The sequence below is a fragment of the Anticarsia gemmatalis genome, chromosome 3 (genome assembly GCF_050436995.1).
Source record: "Anticarsia gemmatalis isolate Benzon Research Colony breed Stoneville strain chromosome 3, ilAntGemm2 primary, whole genome shotgun sequence".
Classification (NCBI taxonomy): domain Eukaryota; kingdom Metazoa; phylum Arthropoda; class Insecta; order Lepidoptera; family Erebidae; genus Anticarsia; species Anticarsia gemmatalis.
The window spans coordinates 9,033,726-9,045,487 of NC_134747.1; the positions used below are offsets into that span (position 1 = coordinate 9,033,726).

The 11,762-nt window shown below is 33.5% G+C and overlaps 1 protein-coding gene across 3 annotated transcripts in view; it reads right to left on the minus strand.

The window, feature by feature from the left end:
- Positions 1 to 3,107: 3,107 nt before the first annotated feature.
- The window catches only part of Schip1 (Schwannomin interacting protein 1), a 65,409-nt gene continuing 56,754 nt past the window's right edge, over positions 3,108 to 11,762 (minus strand). For all 3 annotated transcript variants that reach the window (XM_076136313.1, XM_076136312.1, XM_076136314.1), the window contains 2 exons: positions 10,197 to 10,330; positions 3,108 to 8,725 (listed from right to left, as the gene is read on the minus strand). In XM_076136313.1, coding sequence (XP_075992428.1) covers positions 8,641 to 8,725; positions 10,197 to 10,330 — 219 coding nt within the window. In that variant the 3' untranslated portion in view covers positions 3,108 to 8,640. The remainder of the gene's footprint in view (positions 8,726 to 10,196; positions 10,331 to 11,762) is intronic.

Here is an 11,762-nt window from a genome sequence, read left to right on the forward strand (position 1 = left end):
CATTTGTTCGAATCGACATGGATTTATCGTAGGCAACGTATCATAAACTTTTGTTACGTAAGGCCTCGATCATTGAAAATATTCACTCAGATTTTTACGTTGATTATTATTGATGATCAAGAAAAACTTCGAAATTGCTTGTCTAATAAAATGTCGTCCATTTGATTTACTCGTTGTTATTACTATTTCTGTTACTCTAAGTAGGAGAATTTAGCTAACCGGAGTTAATTTAGTGAAAAAATATGAAACCTCTATTTACTCTGAATCAAACTTTACTTGTTTTGAAACAAAAATTAAAATATAATTATATAGCTCATATCAATTAAGTACTTACTCAGATAGTCCAGAATACAATAATCAAAAATGGAGAACATAATATGCCATAAATAACAAATCCATTAAATCAATAATGATAAATAGCACATCAGATAAGAACTTATTAATCCTCAATTCCCACAGGAAACTATTGTCTTAGCCCATCGGTACCCAATAAACAATGATAACGTTGCAAATGTGTTTCACACAATTAATACACCCTACAAATTAATACATTTCGATATCCCCCTATATTTTTCAATTAAGATAAACAAGTGGCCAAATAAATGAGGGCAATCGAATTTCGCGACGAAGAAAACAATATATTTTAAGTGGTACGCGATTAATGCATAGAATTCTTTCATAGAAAGCGATAAGGACAACAAAACAAATAAATTATTTGTTGCAAAGTGTATCTATTATTAGAGGATAATATTAATGCGCTTACGCACCTGGGCCGTGCAGGTGACTCTTTCAATTTGGGGTCAGCCATGGTTTTTGACACCGATGCAACATTTTAAAGAATTGTGGGAATTGTCACGTATGCCGAAAAAGATACGTTTCGTTTTTTTATTTTATTTTTATAGTTTGTTTAATCGGGACCGTAATACAAATAAAATACGAGGAAATAAAATACAACTTTGTATCCGTCTGACACAACAGTTTTGTTGTTATGAAAATTTGAAGGGTTGTTTGTTTACACAAAAAGAATTATCTTACTAAAAATGTGACACGTATAAAACATTTAAAGTACCTACTACGATAAATGTTTTATACGTAATTGTGAACCAAATAGATATGTTTAATTTATTGAGTTTGGAATACATTATTAGGCGTATGTTAATCCCTAATGAGATAAGCCCTTCGTTACGCGAAGCTTCTGCCTGTATTAAATAACACCTTGAAATCACGTTGTAAATGTGTCCGCGACATTTTAAAATAAAAGTTGCAAATCGTGGTGTCAACTCATTATCTATTTATCTACTACTTTGTTTTACTTTATTTGTACTTACATCTTGATTTGCACGGAATTTTACGTCGTTTGGTTTTATCTTATTCTGAGAACGTTGGAAATACGATACTCGATATAATTAAAATTTAAAACACGATAATCCTTAAGTATTAGTACTCATACGTGAAGGGGAAAGGCGGGATACCTTCTAGGAATTATTCAAAAGTATTATTGTGAATATTGGCTTGGAGGAATGCGAGATTTGGCATAAGTGTCTACTATACAACTTATTGATTGTTTTTAAAAAAGACAACTCTAACAAATAATAATCTTGTGTTCAGAGGGCTTTACAATCATCGAAATGGCAAACACGAAGTTAGATACATATTAGGGAATAAAACATTTCTTTATTTTATTGCGGAAATTGAACACGCGACTACCTAAAACATTTCGCCACGGTCAACATTGCTCACAAGGAATTTCCTTGTAATATTGAAATGAAATTCTATAGGAAGGATACGTTTTCCCGTTAAATACTTCACAATATTTTAGAAGTCCCTATGTAGGTATGTACAATATTGAGTCGAAATAAATATTTACATTCGACTGTTCTCGATTCTAATAGATCAGTTAAAGATCGCAAATAATAACTAACGTTGCTAATTCTATGTTATTTCAAAACCATACATAACCTTTCTTTAAACTTATGTCTTCTCTTCGAAATTTTATGTATCACAACTTAATGAGCCCGGATTGGGGTTCAGTGTATTTTAGCCCAAAGTTAGGTGACAAGCTTCAGGCAAAAATATTTCAACAAAATAATGAGGTAATAGGTATTATAAATGCGAAAGTCTGTGAAGATTGATTTTTCAGTGTACGTTTCTTTTCTCTTTCACGAAAAAAATATTGGGCGGATTTTAGTGTTTGTACACTGATAGTTTATAACCTATATTATCACTCCTTACCCTGGTAAATCTTTTCAAGCGGACGAAGTCGCGGGCATGAGCTAGTAATAACTTAAGTACTTCTGACTAAGTGAGCCAAAAGTACTTACTCTTTGACTTTGCCCGGGCATTGATTCACAACTAGTAATCGCATGTTCGCTATAAAGGTCATACTTATTTTCAATGCATTTTTGTATCGTAAGTTTTAAATTCAGATAGGTAAGCTGTAGCAGGTTGCAGCAACAATGCCCTTAGGCGTCTGGACTTTCAAGCGACATTATTAAACGAGGTTATGCTAATACTACATTAATATTAATGATGGCTTTACTTACATTATAGGATGCTTTTAATCGTAGGTATGTGAGCACTTTAAAACGCCTGTCCTGTAACTATTTTTAACTAAGAATTTATACCGGTTCGGTCTAATTTGAAGTTTAATCCTAATGGACTGCCTCCGTAGCGCAGTGGTTAAGGTCACCACGCCGCTACTATAGCGTCTGGAGGTCGTGGGTTCGATTCCCACACGGAACAATTATTATTTATGCGTTCAACAAATAATTGTTTCGGGTCTGGTTGTGCTTTGTGTTCGTTGTTTGTAGAAATAAAAAAATGTATAATGACACAAGGCCAATTCTTAGTGCAGAAGCTGTCTCTCACAAGAAAAGAAGAAAGAAGAAAAAAATCTGGATTAAGGGCTAAAAGCTGTCTTGCACTTTTTTGAATCTAGAAAAGCTATTGTCTACATATATTATATTTTTTAAAATACTCGTGACTTGTATGCCAAGCTTAATTAGTAGTTCAATGTACTCAAACTTTACCTTCAGTAGGTCCAACTGCATATCAACTTATATTCTATGCGTTTTTAAAGGTAGGTAGGTTAAGAATAAAAGTCAATATAAACACTTTCCCGTTTATTTAGAATATTCAATAATATTTATCACATGTCGGTAAGAGTTAGACAATAAGCACGCCAAGCATTCTTGTTTCTTACCACGAACATCGGTTAACGATCTACACTGCTAGACCAACACCAGTGGGAAACAATATTGAACAAAATAACTAAAGACAAAGTTTATTATTTTGCGTTAACATCTCAAGTAAATACACCCTCCTTTTGCTTTCGCGTAATCAGGACAAAATATGAACTAAAAAAGCTCGCTCCAATCAGCGGTAAACATATTCCCTGTAATTGATAAATTATAACGAAGATCGAAGACAATTTATATTTATTTCATAATCAGTGTTGCCTGGTCAAAATTTTGGAAACAGTCCCACTCTGTCTGATTTATATATATTTATGTCTGATATTAATTCGAAATATTTTAATAATTATCATTTTGTAACTGTATCACTATAATTAAATGACAAAGTATAGTGAGTCAATTAAACATTTTATTAGCGGTTTTTAAAAAGATTTTTTACCGCAGTTGCATACATTAGTCGTTGGTATAATTGCACCGGTGATAAAGGAGCTGGTATTCTCGGTGCTTCAACGAATTTTTCAATTATATTTTACGGTTATTTAACGTCCGCTTTTAACACACTTGTAATGAGTTATAAAATTGTCATAATGCCAGCTTTTAGCAGATTATCAGAATAACATTTGCCAACAGGATGAACACATTGTATAAATGTTGTTGAATGAATAAAAGCAGCTGTATTGAGGTCGTAAAATACTGAGCCTAGGCCTAGTTATTAAGTTCACTGTTTTTTCTACAGCTTTAAGTATTATACTAATGGCCGGGTTCATCACTTCAGAATAAGTATTGACTAACTTATCAGGAGGAATATTAGTATTTTTCATACATTTTATTAATGTTACTGTTATTGTACTTTGTGTTGACAGAAATAATATTGAAAACAGTACTAAAATGTTTAAAGATCGAGAGTGAGAACAGTTTCCATAGATTTTGACCATTCTCCTTTGACGTGCTTCAACATAGGTGATATAAAAATATTTTGCAATAGACATATAGATTACAAGTTGTATAGTGTTCAATAGCTTAACATACGGAATGAAAAATATCCTGTAATTGAGTGCGGCTGGCGCAAAAATCCAACATTTCATAATTGATAGAATAATATCTTCACATGTAAATGTACATTAACCTAGTGAATAATATCAAATAAACAAATGCGTAATTATGTTTTTAGTTACACCATATCGAATTTATAAAAGGAAGGTACATAGTTAACACATAAATGTCTTAGGGCTACACATAATCATACTATCATCTGCATGGGATCTCCACAATGATTAGCATATTTAAAGTTTAATACATCGATTGAAAATACTAGTTTCCGATGAGAATGGTAGCATGAGTGTGCCCGTATGCATGCAAAATATAGGCCTGGTCAGACATATTCGATATCTGCTACCGGTATCGCGACATGTAAGGAAAAACACCGACGGGTATTCCGTTGTTATTCATACTAACTGACTTACCAGTTATGAATACCGGTAAGGGTAGCAAATATCATATTTGTCTGAACTTGCCTTAACTTAGAAATAATCACAAAGTAATATAAAGCTAATAATAATGGTAACTAAATCTAGCACAGCGAAATCCTTGGGCACTGTACGCAATACAGATTCACACCTGGTTGAAAACTTTCTATAATATCAGAGTTAATACAGTGCTCAAGTATATAAAAAAGTAAGAAAAGATACTTAATAGAATAGGTACACAATACTAGGAATAAAACTCGAGATCTCAAGCAGTAAACAATCGAAAAGAGGAATCAAAAACCTATGCGATGAGCTAAATTACGACAAAACAACTTAGTTTATGAAACACGTTTAATTTAGAGGCCTATAATAATATATAATTATAAAAACTGATAACATTGGTGTCTCCCCAGTCAGTACCTATAGTAGTACCATCTTAGCACTGAGTATTTTACTTTTAATATCAAATTTTGGTAATAAATATCATAATTTCTTAAGTTTAATAGACGAGATAACGAAGGAGATCAATAAAAGTGTTTAATAAATCAATCAAAGAAATTAATATCATGGCGTCTGTACTTTGCCAGGGAACATTAATTTGGTTTTCTTTTGGAAAAAATAATAGCAGCCTAAAGTTTGGTTTTGTGCCCGGCAAATAACAATATAGACAGGTAATTTCGTTATTAGACGCACACTGACAGCATCTCGGGAGACAGTACTTTGGTTTTAATTTTTTCAGAACGAAATAAAGTCCGAGATACTTGCCTACGAGCCTTGTAAGTCTATTCTCTCTGTCACCATGCTGCTGACGGTAAAAGAACTGACGCTCGTTAACAAGTGAACGCAAAGGCACACAAACCCAATTTTGAAACACAAAAACATGTTACACGATTTAAGAAAGTCAAAAGTACCTACATTTGGTAAGTTCGAGCAATAGACGAAGGGCGATATAATTACTATGAACCATAATCAGGTTAACGTAGAGTAAGCAGAATACTCAGTACCATGACGGTCGGATTACATAACTAATTAACATTGTAATATGTACGAAGTATAATAATATGTATGTATGTATCACCGACCATTGCTTAGAGCTTAGCGAGATTAAATTATTTGGATAAGGCAAGAAAGAAGACGATCCTTTTATTTATTTACTGATTGCTGGAACTATGTTATATTGATAGATATTACACAACAATTTACCAGTCAACGAACTATATATTTAGTGGAATGCAAACGTGCATAAAGTACTACCTAACAAAATTACATTATATACACATAAACAGGTAACACGATGACTTATTTAAATCTTACTGTTTAATTATTTATACATCGAGACGTGAAAGTCATTCAAAGATTGTTTAAGTTATAAGAAAACGGTTCCGACACAATACTATGAGGTTACAACATCGCTTTTTAGAACATCTTTAATATTGGGACGTCGTTTTACTCTACACTGTGCAGTCATGAGTCGGTACCTCTTACCTAGGTATCGAGAATGATAGATACTCGGACCTTTACTGTAGCAATTACTCGTTTCAAACCACTCCAAGTTGTAAATAGGTTTAAAGATACCTACTGATTTCATATCCTAAGACCGTAGTCAAAGTTATACTGTACTTATCAAGGACGAGTGCGAATAGATACTTGAATAAGGAAATCGATCATAAGACCTAATTTTTTTTACGCGGAAGATATCCTCGAATGAATTTAACATTACAATAATCTGAAATATTAATTATGAACACATCCAAAATGTTTACATCCAAAATACATTTAATAAACCTGTTCCAAACACTATTTAAAATTCAACATCCAAAAATTTCAAAGTATCAATCTGATAAAGTACTTACTAATTAGTACTTATTTATTTAATATTTACAGTAGCACGATTCTCTACAGTCGGTACTACCGAGTATCGAGAGTTTGACATTTTAAATGTACTGCGAAAATAGTTCTTACGACGTCCATTAGAGGCGCTGATCCGATTTTCATGCAAAATTTCTCGATAGCTAGTCGGTTGTCGATACTGGTAGAGAATCGCGCTACAGAAAATCATCTGACAAGTGAGAAAGATTGAATTTGAATGAACATACGAAGTTGTTAGGTAGTAAATTACAAAGCTTGTGATGACATGATCACGGCTAATGCGCAATTTGCATTCCTTTAGTATTTAGTATGTAAACTACGTTGATTACGACAAGCGTCCGATAAGATCGCGCAGATCACCGATCGACGGCATGTGCACTCTACATGCCTACCTGTATAGTGTATATACTGTGAGTATACTAGTTTATAAAAACTGTCTATGCCTTCGATATGAAGCGATTATGTTCATTAAGTACCGATTCAATATTTGAATTACACATTTAATATCTTCGTATAGCCGTAGGAAAACTTTATTAGCAATCCACAGCCTTTAAAACGATGAAATAACTTACTTGTGTTATTCTACACGTTATCGTTTTAATGATATTTGATATAATATAGAAATACTGCATAATAAATAAATCTCTCGACTTATATATAGAACTTTGGAAAACATTTCTACAGGAACAAAAACTGAATAATACTGAACTTATTCTCAATTATAATTTAAATATAATCATAGTTGAATTGAAAATCTTTATAATTTCATGTTGACCATCCTCTTGTTATAAATTAATTTATGCCGATGGAAAACACACGTCCATGTCGTTTCTTCAAACTCACCTCGAAGGCATACACGCATATAATATATTTATCGATAGATAACAATGAGCACTATTATGAAAAAATATTTTTTCTAATCTGCGAATAATTGTAAAATATAATATTTAGGTGGGCTAATATGTATCTATTTAAAGCGGACATGTATAATCTGAATATACAGCGGATCCGATATACACATTTTGATATAAATAATGGGAAGTGTGACGGAGTTACTTCACTAATGAGAGAACCGTATATACAAATATAATGCAACAACACCTGTTGCGGAATACCATGCATTGTAAATAATGGGGCCGAGGCGACGACGACGACGTAGCGACGCGGCGATGTGGCTAATCGTATGCAAACTCTTTATCTCTCACTTTTCCGTTGAATATTCTATTTTACTTCAGCTTTCACTTTCTACGAATATGAGATGGTCAAAGTAAGGACGGATTATACCTCCCGGATATTATGAATTACGTTAATCTTAGTAGCCGAAGTAAATTGTACCAACAACAGTAAGAGCTCAATCTTTTTATTTAATTAGGAAATGTATGAATAAAATTGCATTAACGTTCAACAACTTGTTTCAAGTGTACCATACAATAGCTGCATTGATCAAATAATCGATATTTCCATACGCTGCCACTTCACTCGCCGGGAAGGTCGCGGCCCTGAACATTTAGACTAACACTGCCGTCACATAATGACATTACTGGGTATATGTTTAGGAATATCATTTCCAGTGCGAAGATAGATGTACAATTGTGAACTAATAACTAAAATATCATTTGTCGCCTCAGTATACAATTTAGTCACTGGAACATTACATATTTACTACACAAATTAGACTGCCTTTAACTTTAGATATTAAGTGCTATATGGCCATTCAATCATAGTATTCTATCGAGGCTACACAATTCGTGAGTCTCGAATATTACTAGAATCTTCTAAACAAGAATTAACACAATAAATACCATGATCGGCACACACGCATATTCGCAAAATAATTCGATACACACGACCTTTTTACATTTAAAAATTATATTTGAATTATAATGACACTCAATTAGTTGCACTTATAAAAAGTCACGTGCATATCGAATTGTTGTTTTGCACACTTTCATGTGAACATCAAAGCTTTAAAAGGCGACTCTGTACAGCTTGTCCTTGCTTGTTCCATCTATCTATCGCACTGTTCAATGTCTTAAAGTGACCACCATTGCATGTTACTAATAAGATAAATCGCAGTTTATAAATAAGCCTAATATTAAAATATTGTGTACTTATTTGTGCACTAAAGATGTGAGCCTCTTCATTCCCGTTTTGTTAGTAGTGCCTTTGGTTTTCTTAGTCTGCTCTTTCACGCCCCTGAAATATGAAAGACATAATCAAATAAATATGCGAGAATTATCACAGTTATCTTACTTATCGACAAAGAACAATAATGATAAAAGATCGTGTTAATCACAAATGAATGATGCAATTAATAATCGTGACAATACGAATACAATGCGTCTTAATCTCTATAATATAGTTGGGTATGGTTTAAGTAAGTGTATAACATACATAGTATATTTTAATGCACGATTACTCTAGTAGTGATTTATGATAAAGTAACGTAAGCTATCGAAAATAACAATAATAAAATTGTAATGAACATAATTTATAAAAAAATAATCAAAATGAAGTATACGATTATATCAATATACTATTACTATTATTATACTGATCATAGCTATTATAATTGTATTTTTATACCGGTATAATAAAATTAAATATGAAATTTTATTACGTTTCCTTCTAGATCAGTGTCCGATATTTCGTAATCTTCCTCCCACGGGTGACACAACTTCCAATTCGCTTTTCTATTGCAAAATAACATTAGGGCCACTTACGCACTAGCGATTAATCGTTGCCGCGGTAACAGTTTCATATGCAACCGTCTGAGAACCGTTTCTTAACCGCCATGGCAGTTGCAAACTAAACTGTAACCGCGCGGCCAGGCGCGGTTAACCACTAGTGCGTAAGGGAGCTAAACAAAAATGAATCAAATCTTTCTTACTTTGTTAAGGTATGGTTAGTGGGCAACCTAGTGACAAAGTTGTACAAGCCGCCACAAGGCTTTACGCGGCTTAACGATTGTCGTCTTAATTGACAACATCCGCGATTTACTACGTGCCCTCTGAAGCACGGAGACGCTTAGTTCATATACCACTTTGCGGCCACCCATCTATGTAATGACGCGCCAAAGGTTGCTTAACTCACAGATAATTTACCCAACGGTGAGCGCAATTGGCTATCGGCGCCTCAATAAACCAAATAAGTACAAAGTGTATAAAAACAAAACGGTCTAGTTTCAAGTCCCTGACATTTTGCTAAAACTGTTATAATATGTAAATTGTGATGTCATTGTCTGCGGTTATTTCGCATGACCATTATTTGTGTTTATAAAACTGAGTGAATGTAGAAGGGAAACTACGTGTTTTCGTAACTTCACAAAATGTGTGACGCATATTAAATAACGAACAAAGGATAGCATAATTATGGAAAAGTTTGGAGAATCAAAAACATACTTGTAACAAAACGCAGACTTAACAAGATGATTTCAATGCCAACATGTGCAATCTTAGATATTAACGTTAATTTTTAGAATAAAACACTTTTTAACGCCCAATACCTTATAGTATATATGGTTCAGTGTTTAAAAAGAAGAAATTTATACACAGATGCATAATTAAACATAAGAAAAACGCGCCCTCCCCACGTTCCTACTTCCTTAGCCAGTCATTAAAACACAAGGCTGTTATCTAACTACAGTCACAGATAAGTAACAACTCACAGATAGCGCGTAAGGTCTTCAATGTCAACCAGCATGGAGTCTTGTCCCATGTGGAGCTCGTCGCGCGCCATCAGCAGCTTCACCAACGTGTCGTTCAGAGACTCGATTTGAGAGTGCAACTCGTTCACTATCACCTGGAATCATAAAAAAATTATATATACTACAAACTCTTCAGCTTTATAATATATAAAGCTGAAGAGTTTGTTTGTTTGTTTGTCGCGCTAATCTCAGGAGCTACTGGTCCGATTTGAAAAATTCTTTCAGTGTTAGATAGCCCATTTATCGAGGAAGGCTATAGGCTATATATCATCACGCTACGACCGAGCAGAGTACCAGTAAGAAATGATACAAAAACGGGGAAATTTTTGACCCATTCTCTCTTATGTGACGCAAGCGAAGTTGCGCGGGTCAGCTAGTTGTAATATAAATCACAATTTGCCTTTCGAGGCCTTTGTTCAGCAGTGGGGTTCTCAAACAGGGTATGAAAAAGAAACCAGATTAAAATATAGCTAATTTTTTAATTTCTGAAGCACTGAGTAGTGTGAGAATCGATGTATTTTCTATTGTGTAAGAGGTTAAAAGCCGAAAACCTGGTTCTTGAAATGTGTATTTAAAAACGATTTTTAGGCAGACAACAGAAGTAATGACTCTGTGCCTAACTGGCGACTTTATTGTACGTAGACTTACGCATACAAAGTTTGGAATATTTTGTTTTCCTTACTGTTTGTAAAATGTAACGTAATTCATCTTTCGAAAGTCACAGTTTTATTGCTAAAATCTAATAATAAAGCCGCTGAAAACGCAAATCTTAAGACGTTTATTAGATTTCATTCTACGTCGTTTAACCTTGATTTATCTGTAAATAGTTTTTTTTTATAACCGTTGAGAATGCAGCATTTAATTAGCAGGTAGTTTATTACTAAAAAATCTTAATTATTTCGATATCTCTGACGCGAAACTGGAAGCTGTCTTATTTTAAAACTTGGTTTTGAAGTAAACGCTGTACATTGTCTGATAATTATTTCAAAACAACACTTTTTGTTAGACGTCGAAAACTAATCGAGGCGTTAAGAAAATGACTACCAGTTATTTTGTCTTTCGGTTGTTTTTGCCGTACATATTCATGGTTTCGTTCCGCACAACGTAAAATTCACCTTATAATTAAGAAGTTAAAGTCTATAATGCAGTAACTAGAGTAAACATTTTACGATTTCTTAGTGTCAATTAGTTTAAAGTAATTACGCAACAGCCGTAACAGCGGCGTATACATAAAATATGCAGAGAGAAAAAACTAACAAAAAACTCTTGCACAATAGTCATTGTGGTGGAATAAATTCATTGTATGAATGGTCTTTGTGCATGACTCAATTGAACGCAGAACTGATCTTGCATACAAGGTCACGAGGCGTGGTAAAAAGGAGCAATATTATACTGCATGTTTACTTATAAATATTCGAATTATACTGCGCCGCTGGACACGAAACCTTGGCCATTCCAGGTTTTTGTATTCTAGGACCTGATACGAATAAAAGAGAGCACGTTTCTTCAAATATATCACCTTAAATT